The sequence below is a fragment of the Acartia tonsa genome, chromosome 2, assembly GCF_053477335.1.
Source record: "Acartia tonsa isolate MP-2025a chromosome 2, ASM5347733v1, whole genome shotgun sequence".
Taxonomy (NCBI): Eukaryota; Metazoa; Arthropoda; class Copepoda; order Calanoida; family Acartiidae; genus Acartia; species Acartia tonsa.
The window spans coordinates 2,242,331-2,260,970 of record NC_137261.1 but is presented as its reverse complement, the minus strand read 5'-3'; the positions used below and the strand labels follow the sequence as shown (position 1 = coordinate 2,260,970).

General features: G+C 29.5%; 1 protein-coding gene across 1 annotated transcript in view; it reads left to right on the top strand.

The window, feature by feature from the left end:
• LOC145312356 (fatty acyl-CoA hydrolase precursor, medium chain-like) overlaps positions 1-18,640 on the top strand; it is a 149,474-nt gene that overhangs the window by 65,800 nt on the left and 65,034 nt on the right. Inside the window, exons 8-12 of the mRNA XM_080151595.1 lie at positions 12,606-12,752; positions 13,437-13,543; positions 13,982-14,078; positions 16,862-17,009; positions 17,288-17,338. Coding sequence (XP_080007721.1) covers positions 12,606-12,752; positions 13,437-13,543; positions 13,982-14,078; positions 16,862-17,009; positions 17,288-17,338 — 550 coding nt within the window. The remainder of the gene's footprint in view (positions 1-12,605; positions 12,753-13,436; positions 13,544-13,981; positions 14,079-16,861; positions 17,010-17,287; positions 17,339-18,640) is intronic.

The window sequence follows — 18,640 nt, the reverse complement described above, 5'->3', positions numbered from 1 at the left end:
TTTATAAATATGTATATAGATGGATAGATAAATTGTTAGATAAATAAATAGATAGATAGATAGGAAGTAAATAGTGATCTAGAGAGTACAAAGTCCTTTTATATATTTTTGATTTTGTAAAACTTTGAATAAATATGCGTTAATATGAAAATGCATATGTACTAATATGCTTAAATATAATTTAATTTCCTAATATGGCTTCATCTAAGTATTCAATATTATAAAACTATATATTTATAAGAAAAATGTTTTATAAAAGAAGATAATTTGTACCTTTTTTTACATAAAATAAAATATAATAATGCATTTTCAAAAATCTATAAAATCTATTTTTTAGATTCATGATGCTTACTAGAGACATACTTACATTTATAAGAAATGATTATAGAGATGATCTGCTTATAACAATAACATAAAATTATGTATAAGATTATTCAAATGACGAATTAACCATCGAATTAACCAATCGAACGACCCTTTATTTTTAAAAAAAGAAGACTTGAAAACAATACAAAAAATAAATTTAATGAGGCGGAGGAATTTTTAGCTTGTTAGGTTATGTTATACTAGCGGCTTCGCCCCTAGCCTCTAGGGGCTCTGCCCCAAGAGATGATAAAAAAAAATTTGGGCAAAATACGTAAAAGGACTAAGGAAATCCCCTATAAAAAAAAATATGGGGGGGGGATTTTTTGGGTTTTTTTTGGGGGGGGGGGGGGGTTAAGGGTTTCCCACCCCCCAAGCAAATAGCCAAAAACCACCACAGGACCAGTAGGTATATTCCCTGAAGAGTAGAATCCGATCGGTTCAGTGGTTACCGAGATCTTAAGGGACGGACGGACAGACAGACAGACGGACAGACAGACAGACATCGTTCTACTTTGTATTATAGATTGGGTACTGGGTAGCCCCACGGGGTTAAGACACCACAGGTATAGGCCTCGCAGGGTTAGGGCCCCCCCGTAACTCGCCCCCCTCCCTATTTTCTATTTTTAAACTAAGGGAATGGGAATATGTGCTTTGTATGATTTTTAATGGAAATGACTTTTGGGGAAACAATCTCTTTTCCTACTTGTGAGAAAAGTTAATATTGTTTTTCCTACAAATCTTGTTACACATTGATCTATTTATATAATCAAATCAATGCTTGTACTTTTATTTAAAATATGTACTTACACATTTGTAACATTATTATCCATAAATATAATTAAAATCAAACATATCCATAATAGCTTAACAGACAGACGAACAAAGTTATAGCTTAGATGTTAAATGGTAAAAAAATATTAGCTTTATTTCTTTGAATTCTTTGAATCATTTGGTTAGAAAATGTATTACAAGAATCTAAGTAAATCTAATTTCCACCATAGAAATCCCAATTTTCACTATGAACAGATAGCAGGGCTCAGCAGTTGCGCGTCAGCCGCAACTAAGCGTTTGGAGTCTTCTAAATTTGTTTTGAAAAGCGTGATTAACATACTTGTATCAAGTTTAGACTTCTAATGATGTAAAAGGTTAATTTCCTTGAGGCTTACGGGCGACTGGCTCGATGCTGCCAAGCCCTGACAGATGGACAAAAAGAGTTAATTGATACTCATTGATTAGGGAAAACTTGATTAGAAACTTCTGTGTACTTTTTCATTAAGCTACAAAAAATTAGACAAAATAATGGACAGACAAAATGATCTATATGACAGATGCTATTTAGTCAGAAGAATCCTCACACGCAATATCAGAAGCTCATCTCACAAGCCACCCTGTTAATCATACAATTTTATTTGCAAAAAAATATTAACTGCAACGAACAATACAATAGAATTGAGGAAAAGTTCTTTTTTATCATTAATACTTTAGCTCAATACCAGCTGAGTATCCACAAATTCCCCAATAGTAGCTGAGTATCCACGCATATTTCCCAAGATTAGTTGAATATCCACACTTTCCCCCTATGGTAGTTGAATATCCACAATAGTTTTCTATTGGTATTTTCATTATATCCTTTCATAATGCTGATTCCCCAGACAATAAAGCACATTAATGCAAGCAATTCAAACATTTAACTTTAGTACAGATTTTGGAACCAAATATTAAAAATCCATAAAAGCGAAGCTTTGAAATGAAAGGACAAACTAACATTAACGTCACTAGTAAAATATAGGTTTTTTAGCCAAAAGATGAATACTCTGGAAATTCGACCAGATATAATTTATTTAGGCCTATATAGAGAGCCCCACGTCTTTATTTAAATCATAAGTGCATGGCCTAATTTTTTTTTCATATTTTATTATAAAACCCTCTATTTTCCATAGATCTAACATCATTACAACAAGTTTTATTCATTTATTTTATATGAAGTTCTTTTATATCCACAATAATATTTGTATTTTGTATAGAAATACATTAACTAACTAAGATGGCATTCAAAATTTAAAATAAATTTCAAAGTATATAAAGATTTCAAAAGAATTATTATAGCAATTCAGATTCTCATACTGGAATAGGTCTATGACTATGACGAACGAACATTATCACTTATAGAATAATCATAATATAATATGTAAATGTTCTAAATGTCAAAACAAAATTGGAGTAAATTTGTTGAAAAACTGAGTACAGACATTCTTGTAACGATTATATAGTTGCTACGTTTTCTAAATCATAAATACTTAACTACTACAGGAATCACCATGCAAAGTTTAAAATGAATAAGAAATAGAAATAGAAGAATAGAAGCATATTCTGAACCCTTTTTTCGTCAAATCTAAGAAGGAACATTTCTAGCAGACAAAAGTATTGTTTACTTTCGACTCAAGCTGATGTGGATTCTTAAGAAATTATAGACTCGCTACTCGATAGTGAGGCAAAATTATTTTTGAGAAAAATCATCCAAAAGCACATTAAAAATCTACAAAAATTAAACAAAATCATATGTTATAACCCCTTAAGATTTTATTTAATTTTTGTAAATTTTTGTATTCGATTTTGGAGGATTTTTCACAAAAATAATTTTGTCTCACCAGCGAGTAGCCAGCCCAACTTTTTAAAAAAGAATCCACCTCGTTACTAAGCTTTCAAATTTAAACGAAATTTTTGGGCAATTAATTCTGATTCCGCAAAGCTTTCTACTAATAAAATGTACTGTTTACAGCTGACTTTTATGTATGTATGAAATGAAAAAAAACATGCCTTTGTAGCAAAATGTGTACACAATTTCAACCAATGAGATCCAATGTAAATTCCGATGCGATTCTCCTATTGGCTCAATCAGACATTCCCTCTCTTTCTTAGTACCTTTATTGAATAAGACAATTCTAACATGTCCAAGTTAACGAAAAAAAACTATCCGGACGGACGAACGGACCTACACTATTTTTAGATAAGTTTTCCGTTTAATAGACACATCACTTTGAATTTATAATTCATAATTAAAAATATGTTTATAAAAATGTTTTACAAGTATTACAAAGACCTGTTGGTTTCTTCATTTGCACCCGATTTACGAGAACAAACAACGTTTCATTTTTCTCTATATCTTGGCAATTCTTGCCTTTTTTTTCACGAGCAACACAGATTATTTTGGATCTTTTTAATTATCACTTAATAACTATGACATGTTTATTATTTAAGAAACAATCACACTAACAATGAATTTTATTACTAAAAAGCTTCACGGATTTTTCATTTTTTAACTTGCGGATTTTTTAAATGAATTTTATAGTTTAAAAACATAATTTTACAACTTTTTTTCAAAAAAAAATACACTCAAGTTTAAATGCAATTTATTCTTTAGGCCATGCACTTATGATTTAAATAAAAACGTGGGGCTCTCTATATAGGTCACGGTTGGACCCTCAGATGTCAAAACTTTATTTTAGTGTTTGGCCAAAATGACTTTGCAATTGTATCTGTAAGTACGTCTAATAACACCCTTTGCTATTTTTAAAATCCTAGAAAAGTTTTTTTGCAAGAAAATTGCATAAATTCGCAACCTTTTTTAGAACCACTACATAACTCGAGTTTTAAAACTTTTTATATAAAATCCTTTTTACAAAAAATATCAATAATTACTTAAAATTAAACCTGAAAGAAAAAAAATCTCATTACACGTGTTAATTTGCATGTTTTAGGTCTTTTTTTGAGGAAAGTATAACTTCCACATTTTTGACAATAATTATATTTTTTTAACATTTCAAAGTAAAATATAATAAAACTTAAACGATTTTTCTTGAATTATCAGTTGAAAATTTCATCAAACATGCAATTTAAGTGATGATAATTTAATAAAATCATTTTTTGAATGTTTAGAATTACCAATTTTCTACATTTAAAACAAAATGTTAACAAAATTTAAAAACATTTTAACATATAACTTCAAAAATCAATAACATTTTATAAAAAGATGTTTCAAAAAATAAATCATTAAAAGGTATTAAAATGCATTTCAAATTACTTAAAATTAAAACGAGAACATCTTTTTACACTGTATTCTGTGGAATAGAGTTTAAATGACATGATTAGTAAATGAAATATTTCCTAAACTCATTAAGCCTTTTTGTGACTATATTAAAAATAATTTATTTTGTTTCATATTGTTTTTTTATTCAAATATTTGACAAAATTTTCCCTACGTCAATAAAATAAAGTCAGTTTTTTACTGTTTCCAGGTTTTTCTTTATAATTATAACAATTAAATATAATATAAATCTTCATTATCTTTTATTTGAATTATCATACACATTAAAATGTAAAGTATAAGCTAGAATAGCACTTTTTTAAACAAATATTTTAATGACATTATATCAAAATAATTCCTCTTAAATATCACACAACATATGATTGGGAAGTATAGCCATTTCTTGGAGGTATAATATTTACAAAAATACCATTAATTCTGTTTTTATCAGAAGTTAAAAAAATTGAACAATTCTAAAACAATGGTTGGCTGTCTAGATATTGAGTACACTAAGACTACGGCTCTGTTCTATTGAAATAACGTTGCAAAAAGAGGGGTTCTGAAAGTAATCTACCTAATTATTTTCAAAGAACCAACAAGTACTGTCAGTATCTTTTTTCTTGTAATCTAGCAGACAATCAAATCATAACACAATTTTCATGATAAAATATTCAGGTTTCTACTTCACATTTTAAAAAATATACTGATCAATAAAATGTTCAAAATTTTACTTTGTACTAATTGAAAAAATATGTTGTAATTCTTATTTTAAAGTTACATTTTTATCCCTGACAAAATCATAGACGACTTTTAAAGGCATCTTATCTAAACTTTTTGAAGAAAAACTTAAAAACGTTAATTAAGTATTAAAACTATTTTCTTCGATTTTTCTGAAGTTATTATCGCATTCTATGGGTTTTTTATTATCATTTACTTATATCGAAAGTGCCAAACATTGTACCCTAACTTATTCATTTAATAAAAAACCAAGCGTGAGGTATAAATAAATGATATCTGGTCGAATTTCCAGAGTATTCATCTAAAAAACCTATATAATCCTGTTATAACAGGATAATATGCATAAGTCTATATAAAATTATTGTAATTATAGTAAATTTGTTGCAAAACTGCTTAAGTATAAGCTACTGTTTAAGGACATACTGACATTTTTAGGACTTGATTATTGAGATTCTTTGCTTATAACATTGTACCTTATCTCAATAAAAATCAGTATTCCATAAATTAGATATCCTCAAACTTATAAATAATAAATACCATTTGGATATTAATCAATCCATGTATGATTTTGTCTTAAATTTAAGTTGTACAAAGAAGCCGAAAAATCTCCACCCACTTCTTGCACCTTGCACTTTAAAACAAGGTTGACAAAATTATTAAAAGCATAATTGGGCATACAATAATCAATTTGATTTGTTGGTAATTACGTTCTTTATTATGTGCTTTACAGGAATCATAAGGCCAAGTTTGAAATCGACGGACGGACAGACGCACAGACCGTTTTTATAAAAATGATTCGTTTTTTAAAATGATCAATCTATAGGGCTAATAATCCAATATTTTTTTGGGACCGAAAATCTCTAAAGCCACGATTTTATAGAGTTGATATAATTTCCTAGAAATATAGAAAAAATTTGCTCTCATTTATTACATTATATGAAAAAAAATTTTTTAAAAAGGTTAAAATGCAACATGTTTAAAATTGACCTACGGACTTTCTATTATAGAGTTGCTACGCTTCCTAAATCGTACCTTTTGTATTAAATCGATAGGACAATTCTAACATGTATAAATTAACAAAAAAGCTAACCAAAATAATTGTTTAAAAACTTTTTCCCCCCAATGGTAGTTGAATATCCACACATTTTCTCAATGGTAGCTGAGTATCCAAAAATGACCCCAATAGTAGCTCACGGTTGGACCCTCAGATGTCAAAACTTTATTTTAGTGTTTGGCCAAAATGACTTAGCAATTGTATCTGTAAGTACGTCTAATAACACCCTTTGCTATTTTTAAAATCCTAGAAAATTTTTTTTGCAAGAAAATTGCATAAATTCGCAACTTTTTTTAGAACCACTACATAACTCGAGTTTTAAAACTTTTTATATAAAATCCTTTTTACAAAAAATATCAATAATTACTTAAAATTAAACCTGAAAGAAAAAAAATCTCATTACACGTGTTAATTTGCATGTTTTAGGTCTTTTTTTGAGGAAAGTATAACTTCCACATTTTTGACAATAATATATTTTTTTAACATTTCAAAGTAAAATATAATAAAACCTAAACGATTTTTCTTGAATTATCAGTTGAAAATTTCATCAAACATGCAATTTAAGTGATGAAAATTTAATAAAATCATTTTTTGAATGTTTAGAATTACCAATTTTCTACATTTAAAACAAAATGTTAACATAATTTAAAAACATTCTAATACATAACTTTAAAAATCAATAACATTTTATAAAATGATGTTTTAAAAAATAAATCATTAAAAGGTATTAAAATGCATTTTAAGTTGCTTAAAATTAAAACAAGAATATCTTTTTACACTTTATTCTTTGTAATAGAGATTAATCGTCATTTGCTGAAAATGAAACATTTAATAAACTAATTGAATCTTTTTGTGACCATGTTTAAACTTTTTAATTTTTACACTAAGGTGTTTTTTAATGAAAATCTTTGTTGAATTCTCTTTTGCGACAAAAAAAGAAAGGGATTTTTTTACTATATCTAGGTTATCTTATGTAATTTAAACTATATAATATGAAATAATTTTTAATTGTCTTTCTTTTGAGCCACAAAAAACTGTAAAATGTAACATATATGCAAAAATAACAATTTTTTTAATGAATATTATAATATCCTTATATGACATTGCGTCAGAGCTTATTCTTTAGATCATATGTTCATGAAAAGTAGTCATAAACTTGGAGGGTTGCGCTATTTATTAGAATATTAAATAAACTTGAATGGTAAAAATATTAGCATAGCCTTTGTCAATTCAAATGCTTTAGGTATATTATTCGGAAAGTTAGTTAAAAAAGAAGGAATTTGCTGTGTATACTGTTGAAAGACTTTCAAAAATGTAAATTACAAAGCAATCCTAAAAGATCGGGTCGTAGGCGAGTCTTAGTCGGGGGTTTTCTGATAGCAAATATTGCGTTATTGGTATACAATGTAAAAAAAAAACATTTTAAAGAAATTCTTTAAATAAAACCCAACGTGTATTGGCAGTACAAACATCTTAATGCTAGCAGACATATGTTTATCAACATTTGCAGAAAACTATTTCCACAAGAAAAATTATTCAGGTTTCTACTTCACAATTTTAAATATTTCTTTCTGATAAAATGTTTGACATATATCGTATAATCATTTACCAAAAAAAATATTTTGATAATTTAGATTTCAGAGAAGATTAATCCTTTCAAAAAACTAAGACGACATTTTGCATCTTCTGTCATGACATTTTAGAAAAAATATAAAAAAAAACAAAATTTAGTATGAAAACTATTTTCATCGATTTTTCTGAAGGTATTATCGTATTCTGTGGCTTTGTTATTATCATTTACTTATATCGAAAGTGCCAAACATTGTACCCTAACTTATTCATTTAATAAAAAATCAACCGTGAGCTGAATATCCACGTGGATACTCAGCTGGTATTGAGCCAATACTTTTTTCCATTTTGAATCGTGACTCAACTCTTGCTCAATTATTCTTCTAATTATTTTCTAGTGTCATTTTGAATCATTATGTAGTAATTAGTAAGTCTTGTGTAACAGATAAATTAGATTATACTAAATGATTATTATATACTAATTTTGAATACAGTGAGTACAAACAAACCGCAGTGACATGTCAAGATAAACTTGTTGAACATTTATCTGGGATAGAAGAGAGAGACTATCATAATATATAAATTATGCAAATTTTAAAGGCTTTTGCCATAGTGATGAGATAGAATTCGCCAAAACAAGAACACAAATAAAGACAATAAAAAGCTGATATATTATAACCGTCACTGAAAGAGTGGGAGGAATGCAATGGCCCATAAACAGTTCGTGCACATTTAGGACTTCCACCCATGTGCTTTGTAATCAAAAGTTTGTCTTTTAATCAAATGTTACTTAACCATTATACTTGATTTAATTTAATCGTCGTTGGATCTTGTAATAAACAAGGTTTCAGAAAGGGAACAAATTGTCTCAAAAAAATCTCATATTACGTCATAAAAATGAGGGATGTGAGAGGAGAAGTGTGAAAGAAAACTCATAAAAAAGAGAGGATAATCCCTCGTTTTTATGACGTCACACGGCTGTTTTTTGAGTCGCTTTGTCACCCTCCAAGGTTTGATAACAATAGAGAGGTAATTAGTAGGGTTAAGCCGGATACTTTTTTGGCCGGATACCGGATATCCGGCTGATTTCTAATACCGGATATCCGGTGTCGGCCGAAAATCTGGCCAACGTTCGATATCCGGCAATTTACCGGATATCCGGCCGGATAACCGGATATCCGGCGTTAAAAATCAGCCGGATATCATGTTACCGGATTGTTTTGATATCCGGTATCCGGCCGGATATTGAAAATGACCGGATCCGGCCGGATAACATGCCAGACCGGATATCCGGCCCAACCCTAGTAATTAGCATGAAACAATTTTCTATTTTCTATCTTGGCTATATTTTATTTTAACTATTTAAAAAACTCCCCTGTAAAAACATCACATACCTTGATACATGGCTCAATATATTGATGAGCATAAAGTTAAATCCTGAGGATTACAACAGTTTAATTAATCTATCAGGAAGGTTACCAAATTTTAATAAGCGCATTTAATAAAAGCACTAAAAAATAGAATGATGAAAAAATTTGCTGAAAACTGACTATTTCATGTTTTTTTTATTTAAGATTAGGGAACTTTTTCTTTAAAGAAAATAAATTTTAGAATGTAATAAAAACGGTAAGTGGTTTGATAATAATGATTTATGTGCTAATTGATATTAGCAAAGTTTTAAAAATATTAAGCATGAAATTTCATTTAATAAGCAACAAACATAAAATCTTATTTTACTTGATTATGCAAAAATTTGGCATAATTTTATTACACTGATAATTTACATAGCATAATTGATAATATGTAAATTATTTAATGTGCATTTTATTTATCCAAGTCTAAATAACATATGTTATACAATATCTATCCCAAAATAAAACAACAATCAGATTTTAGTCCATTTATTCATAAAAAGCGAGAATAGAAAAATACAAAATAGACAATAACCATATCATGCATGGACGAATTTAAAAAACTTTTCCAAGGAACAAGGGTGGGTGAACTATATAAAGGGAGGGAAGCTATGAATAAAAGACGCAAACTGAAAATATCAAACAAATCATACAAAACATAACCAAAAACTTAAAAACCTGTATTTCAGGGATAAATATTGCATAACAGCATAATATAAAATGCCAATTTTGTAAACTGTAACAAAAATATTACAAATCTCCCTTCCCTAAAATTGTTTAAATCTGAAAAGGTTAAAAATGACAGACAAAGATTTATAAATAAATCAAAAGCATAAAGAGGGTAATTTTTGTCACTATATTCCCACAATGTATATGAAGGTGCTTTGCCTTTTGTGTCAGAACCTAAATTGGGACATAGTGCATTTCATTACCCTATGTTAGGTAACTTCATTTCACTTTTCAATAAAATCTAAAATGCAGCCGTTCATTGTTCAATTTTCATCCCCCTAGGAGTTACAGCATAATCATGATAAGAAAAGCAAATATTATTTATTTAAAATTTTGAAAATAATATAAGTTTGCTTATATAAAGTTTTTCATAAAATCACTCCTGAAGTGAATTGATTCATGGCCATTCTATCAGTGGCTTTGCTAAGGTCATGGAAAATAAATAATCTTTGCTTTTTTTGTCATGATTCTGTGGTAACTCCTAGCGGATGAAAATTGAACTAAAAACTTTACAATCTAATTTTCTAAACGGCTGCATTTTAGATTTTATTGAAAAGTGAAATGAAGTTACCTAACCTAGGGTAATGAAATGCATTATGTCCTAATTTAGGTTCTGACACAAAAGTCAAAGCACCTTCGAACGCACTGTGTTCCATAAGTTGAATGCAACCTTCCAGTTAAAGGCGCTTTTTAGGTCAAACGGATCTTAATATTAATGAAAGATTTTACCATTACCACTAATTTTAACATTTTGTTAGATGCGATTTCTCTTTCATATAAATCTTTTTAAAAATTCTCTGTAAAATAGAACCATTTCGGTTAAGTGGTTAGCGAGATTCATCATAAAGATCCACAGACATTCAGACTGACAACATCATGTTACTTTTAGAGATTTAAAGATAAGAAATATTTGGCACATCTCTAGCTATGCATTGCATAGCCTGACAAGTATTGAATTCATATTATCGCAAGCTTATATTCTAAACTTTCTATAAGAGTGGGGAAGAAATTTTATATAAAATTTCAGAATATATTAAACTATAGATAAAGGTAACAGTAAATTGTGATTTAGTTTTTATTTGTTTCATTTATTTTTTCTAGAGATTCTAAATGACATATAGGACATTCATCTTATAATTAAACTTTAGGATCATGGAAAACAACGAAATGACGGGTTTCGTCATATTTTTACAGTAGCTTTTCTCCAATTTCTAGCCCCTGTGGGGGCTGTAACCCTGGGCCAATTTCCAAAATATGCAGGTTACTCGTTAACATTTACCTAACATTGCGAAACTACGAAAAACCAGTTACTTTGTTTTTTTCCCCATGATGCAGACTTTATAATTTTGTCTTTAACCCTGAGATCCCAAATCTTTTCCAAATCCATTGTCAAATTATCTTAAAATGTTTAAAGAAATAATTTCAATTTGTGTTTATTTGAATGCGTTTTTTTCTTTAGCTTTTAACTAATTGTATAGAATAGTAAAATATTAAAGAACGTAAAAATGATTTTTTCTAAAATTTTGAAAACTTCATATGCATATTTTGCTTTTCCAAAAATTAGCAACATGTAGTGTATAAAATTTGTAGAGTAAGTCCCAGGCAAGCTCTTGACAACTCAGGATATAAAGGATAAAAGAAATTTAAAGAAGAAAAAATTTAAATGGGTTAAATTAGATAGAAATAGTTAATTGATATAGAAAGTATGAAGATGTCGGTTTGATTGTCTCACTTTAAGAAATATCAAACTACTGGTTAGGCATACTTATTTCATTAGATAAATACACCTTTACCTTTTATATTATGTAACTATTGATTAAATTTACAGCATCTTCTTTAAATTTCTATCTAGGCAGTGTACATTTTTATTTCTAAATATCTAAACCGTCTATTTAACTATCTACAATCCTTAAAATAAGCTGGTGATGCATATATGTAAATAACTTTTTTCAAGTTCTTTATCATGGTTCTAGAGTCATGTATACCCTTTTGAATAACACCATTTGAACATGCTAGTTTTGGTTGTATCAGTATTGTGATTGTATGAAGTTAAGCTACTCTACAACCCACCTTTGTGAAGGACAATGGTGCTTGCTGACCTTTCTTTTACTGGCCAACGTTTAACATATTTGCGTGCATCTCAAAATATTTGCAACTTCCTGATTAGGGATAACTTCATACATTTTTAAAAATTCTGAAAGAAATATAAAGATATAATATTTTACTCTCCAAATGAATTTTTAACTTACACCCCCCGTGTAAAACATTCGGCTTGTCAATGAAACATTATATTTTTGAAAAATTGAAGCACAAAAAATGCAGACTGTGCTAAATTTGGATAAAATGTTTGTCATACATTAAATTAATATAAGAACTTTTAATCTAATTTAAGAAAAAAATACACTTAGTTCTTGGGTTTTTCCTTTGCAAATTATTTCCATAGAATTCTGCAGTACATGCCAATTAAGTTGTTGCACAAACTAGTTACTGCTCCTAGACATGTCTTAGAGCAAGGTCAAGAATATACAAAAAAAAAATATGTAATGATAATCTCCCTTCTTATCATAATCAAAATTTAAAATGTAATCATATGCTTTTTTTAATTGCCTTTACTTTGTTTATCTGGCAATTGTATAATTTTTCATTTTTTTAGGGAGTGAAGCATCGCGGTTGCCAGTTGCGCTGTTTATCCATGGCGACTCTTTCAGCTGGGGCTCTGGTAACCTGTATGACGGTTCTGGGCTGGCTGCATTTGGCAACATAGTTGTTGTTACCATCAACTACCGCCTTGGGGTTCTAGGTAGGTTTATCATTGTTCTAACAGAACTATTCTATAAGTACTTTGTAGTTTTTGGTTATTTTATTTAAAAAATTTTGTCTGTCGCATTAAAAGGGCTAAATTGAAAGCTAGTTATTGAATCTTTTTTACAATTATTCTGGATACTGAAAGTTCAAATCTGTTTTTAGAAGAAAAAAAACACTATTTGTATGTATTTTAATTCCATAGAACTGTGTCATTTATTTCGTGTGTAAATTCTTCAGAATTTTGATTATTTCCTTTGATTACTAATTATATCATGTCCATTTTTTTGCAGAATATAGGATTACTAAGTAAACTTATTTTAACATTTTAGTGGCCGAAATAAAGAGTGTCGTTTTTGTTGCAATATGTTGTAAAATTTAGTGCAAGCCTCCAGTCAAATGTGCTTATCAGTTCAAACTGTACTTAATTTTGACCAAACGCATAGTATAGTTATACGCATAATTAAGAACAGTTTGACCTAATAAGCGCATTTGACTGAAAGCTTGTACCAAATTTTATATTGGAAATATAATTGGGAAAACTGTTTAATATATGTATGTTAAATAATATGTAAGGGGCGAATCCAGTAATAAATTTCAAAAATATAAGATAAAACTAATCCTTCATCCATGAGAAAATCTATTAATTATCCATTAGTTTATATAATCCTTTCTATTTTAGGATTTCTGAACGTAAACAACGGTAAGAGCGGGTCTACAAACGTACCGAGTAACCTGGGAATTCTGGATCAAATAGCTGCGCTGCACTGGATACAAGAAAATATACAAGTAAACATTATTGAATGATAAAATTTGTGTGCTCATATTTTTTCTATCCTAGACCTAGACCTACGGCTACTTTTTAATTTAAATTATCTTTCAGTTTGTCAGTATGAAATAGTATTTGGAAAACTATTATCTCGTCTACTTTACAAGATGGACGTCCAAGCTTTTATTTTTTTTGATTGGGGGGGGGGCGATTGGGCAAAACTCTCTACTTTTGGGTTAATAATTATCTTTTATTAAGGGGGGGGGGGGGGTAAATAATTTAGAAGCAGACGAATGAGGTCTTTAAAAAAAGAAGGGAGGTAGTTGTCTGTATATGCATCTATACTATAGATCTGTTCGGGGTCATTTTGATATCATTGAAAGGCTGTCTATAATATAAATAATACAATAAATGGCTATTCTTGATATTAGTTTTAGTGTTTGATTTTTAATCTTTAGGACTTTGGTGGGGACAAGAACAATGTGACAGTTATTGGACATGGAACAGGAGCTGTTTGTTTACATTTCCTAATGACTTCAGACGCTTTGCCTCATGGTAAGTGAAAGAGTAGTTTTGCTCAGGAATAAGATTTAGCTAACAAGCAGAATTAATCAATATTATAAAATTTGGGGAGGGTGGGCCGGTTTATTTAAAAAGGTCATCTTTGCTACGAATCGCTGCCCCCAAAAATCACGATGAATATAAGAATAGTTATTTCTCGCATCGTATTATAAACGGCTTTCCGCGGATATAGAAAGTACAATTATCTAAAAAATTAGCTAAAAAATCTGGTTTTAATCTTATGATTGTACATTTCTATATTCGTAGAAAGCTGGATTAAATACGATGCTAACCATAGTTTTTTCGTATGGATGAGAACCGGTTCCTATCCACCGGATTCGAATGAATACGAGAAAAGAGTATTTTTGCTCAGGAATAAGATTTAGCTAACAAGAAAAATTAATCAATATAATAAAATTTGGGGAGGGTGGGCCGGTTCAGATAAAAATGTCATCTTTGCTACGAATCGCTGCCCCCAAAAATCACGATGATTATAAGAAACTTTTTCAGTTTTTGATTACAAGAAGCAAAATGCAACAAAGCTGCTATAATAAAAAAAGTTTTGCTTAAAATCTTAACCCCAAATTTATTCTAACATTTAATTGTAACATATAATTATTGGTTGTAAAGGTAAACAACAATTAACATGAAATGTTGATCAAAATTTCAAGATTCGATATAGTTTGGGTTTCTTAAGCATAAATTAAAACATAGTTTAACTTCTAAATTTATTTACATTTCTCTTCCTCTTGATAAATTAAATCAAAACATCATTAATATGAACATAATTAGCACAGCAACTACAAGCATTATTAGAGTACATGCTAATCTGGTGTAAGATCCAAGTAATAATAAAACCATTAATACACTGGATATACCTAGACTGTGTTATTATAAATATCTTGCACTAGGTAACTATCCTTTCAAACGTCCAGGAAACGTATAAAACTATTTTGGGGGAGGGAACCACAGCCCTCCCAAGAATAATCGCCCCTGGAAATAAAATCCTCCCCCTTAAAAACAAAAAAAAACTATTTCTAATATTTTTAAAAACTAAAATCTAAAATAGGGGAAGATCGACATTAACCCCCCCCCCTCCCCCGGATTTTTTTACTTTTCTTTTTTTAAACCCAAGATAAAAAAATTGTGTTAACTAATCAAACTTCCCCCTCTTCAAGTGCCCCTGAAGGCCTCCAGGGGGCGTAACCGCTTGTAACAACAATAGTAGCTAGGTTTAAAAAATAAAAACTGTTATGAACACATTTTACAAGGTGAGTCGATATACCACAAAGAATTTTTTGTTAAAAAAGTTAAAATGCAACATGTTTTAAATGGATATATGTAACGATTATACAGTTTTTACGCTTTCTAAATCGTACCTAACTGTTACAGGATCGGTATTCATGGACCGAACCTAATTATAGAAAGCTTCGATTTTTAAACTTGAATTGTATAACCAAAAGTAAAATATAAAGCCCGAAATAAAGTTTTTCTTCTTCTAAATTCTAGAAATTTCAAACGAATTAGAAATTTTTAGAAATGATCATAAAATTCCACGCCGACTCTAGAAAAAAACAATGAATATCATATCCAAGAATAGCGCAACATGGATAAAATATATTTTAGAAAAATTTAGTGAATATAATTTTTAAACGACTACCATGTAGGTTATAGTTGAAAACACTTTTTGGTGACTGTAACCCTTTCCACCATAATAGACACAGTTATAAGCTAAATTTTTTGACACACAATCCCAAGTTAAGGAATAGCCCTCTATTTGAAACGAAATGGCAATCAAATTTCGAAAATTTCACGGAAATATGTAAAATTTACATCATTAAAATTAAAAAGCTTTTCATTTCATAGAAAAAAGTTACACAAGTTTATTTAAGCTTAAATAATGTTTTTTTCTTTGTGAATTTCTCTATGATTGATTTCAAAAGTATTGCTAAATTTTCCTATTTATTGCAGCATAACAAAAGCTTTGATTGTAAATTTTTATACCTGCGAATCCCCTCCAACCAAAAATATACTTAGACATTGTCGGATTCTGTCCCCCGTTAGGACAATTCGACCTACTTATTGATGCGATCTAATCAAAAACAAAATAACAAACCAATGAGCCTCAAGTAAAATACCTTTATTTATTAAATGCATTAACTTTGAATTATAAAATACATATTCATAAGCAAATTAATTGTAAAAAAGATCAAAAGAAATATCTGATTTATACAGTTGTGTCGCCACTTATCTTTAAACAACGAAGCAACATTGTAATGTCAAATTGTATAAACACAAAATAGATTACAATATCAATATGAAAACAAGTACAAATATATCTAAAGCATCGCGTATATATTTGCTGAAGATAGATGTGTATTATTAATTTAATAACGAAATAAATCCATGTCCCAAAAATGCATGAATCTTTAGAGATTTAAACCCCTATTGCTTGCCAAAACAGACATCCTGCTTTTGTTTTTATCTAATAACTTTTGTTTTTTTATTCCAGCGAATAATTTTGATGTTAGGTGGTATTGTGTGCTGTACTAGATCATTACAGCCACAGGGGCAACTTGCAGGGATCTAAAGAGATAAGACAATTGCCGATAAATTGATTTACATTCCCAATGAAAAGTCCAAGGTTTACTGACAAATTAGATAACATTATTATATGACTTTTGGGACTAACGTAAGGAACAGCCCAAGCCTAACCTCCCTAGGGAACTTGGCATGTGCTAAACTAACTTAAACTAACCTAACCTATCTATTTTCAGGATTGCTGTTCCGGCGGGTAATGTTGATGTCTGGGAGTGCCCTGGCGCCCTGGGCCAGAGCGGGAGCCCCTAGGAACACAAGCAGAAGCCTGGCCCAAGCCCTGAATTGTCCAACCTCGCCGCCAACTGCTGTTACCGAGTGTTTAAGGAACAAATCCATTAATGTATGCAGTTTGATAAAACCCATCTAATATTTTTGCTGTATTTACATCGAAAAAATAAATTAAATGAATCAATTCTAATTATAGTACTAGCAGTTACGCCAATAGGATACTAAATGGGGGGAAGAGAAGAAGTTACATTTATATAAGGATAAAATCTTTAGTTGATGTAGTTATCAGGGAAATTGGTCAAAAATACCAGATATAAAAACAAGAGTGAACTAAAAACGACCATTACTGTTACCTAATGGATTTTAACTATCAGAAAAGTGTCATTGCCAGACCTCATGGCACAAGCGGAAAAAATATCAAACAGGTAAATAGTTTTTATAAGTGTATCTGCAATTGTCCTATTCCTGAGTTGAAATATAAAATGAATAATAAACAATCGATTATAACGTGCAAATGTAAGGATGAATTGATACCATATAGAGGACCCTTGAGTAAGATTACCCTACATATTACAATATAAATCCCCCTCTAATTAAAGAAAATTAACCAGCTCTACAAAGTGTATAAAGTTCTCTTTCTTATTGACAAAATCCCATATATTAACCATAGACTATATGAATACTTCCCCCTTCAATGTTGATTAACAGGCCAGTGATCTAAACGGGTGAGACAATGGACATTAAATTGATATATTCCTTGTTTTAATTATTATAAACCTTTATTATCTTTCTAAAGGTCAGTTTTTGGCAGAAATGATATAAAATAAGTAATCAAAGTTTTTGGGCCAACAAATGAGAGAAGTTTTATTTCAATATCCCCTTCTTCCCTAAGTTTTTTTTAGGTTAGGTTATTTAGCTTTGGGCCCAGTAAAACCATTGGTAGTAAAACGGGATTTTATTTTTTTTTTAATTATGAGGGGTGGGATTTATTTTACCAACGTTGTAATTAATTCTACATTTCATTCCTTTGTTTTCCAATTTGAGACTTATCAGTAATTAATTAAGATAAACAACTTATTTTGCAATATTTGTACAGTTTGTACGAAGAAGAAAAAAAAATACAAGCATTCAACGAAATATAGTAAGAAAAATTCGTTCATCTCTAAGATTGGTTTAAATTTCAGATAACTTTTTTTGATGGAGTAAGGTATTAACCACTCTTTTCTTTTTCAGAGTTTGGGGGGTTGGGGTTTGGATACACCATTATCATCCTATTTCTTGACAGTTATAGTTACACTGAATAGAAACAATTTTGAAAACGTAACATTTTTTTATTATAAGATGGTTATTTTGCTGATTATTTCACAAAACAAAAAGTTTACAAAAAAATCCTGTACATATCTTTAACAAAACTGTTATTAATCAGAACTTATTCCATAGAATGTTGAATTAGTGTTATAATTATATTGAATGATTAAAAGGTTAGCAGAAACTATTTGTCTTTAGTCAGAGGGGAATTTATTATAATTTGTTTTCTCCCTTTCTTCAGTAAGATAATATAATTTTCTTTTATAAGTGCTATAAGCTGACAAGGATAATTCAATACACAAGCAGTGCTGTAAATAAACATTTAAAAAACAAATTACGAAAAGAAAAGAATAGTGTGCATGAGGACAACCTATGCATGTTCGGTTTTTTGTAAGATAATGTGATTAATTATAAGTTTA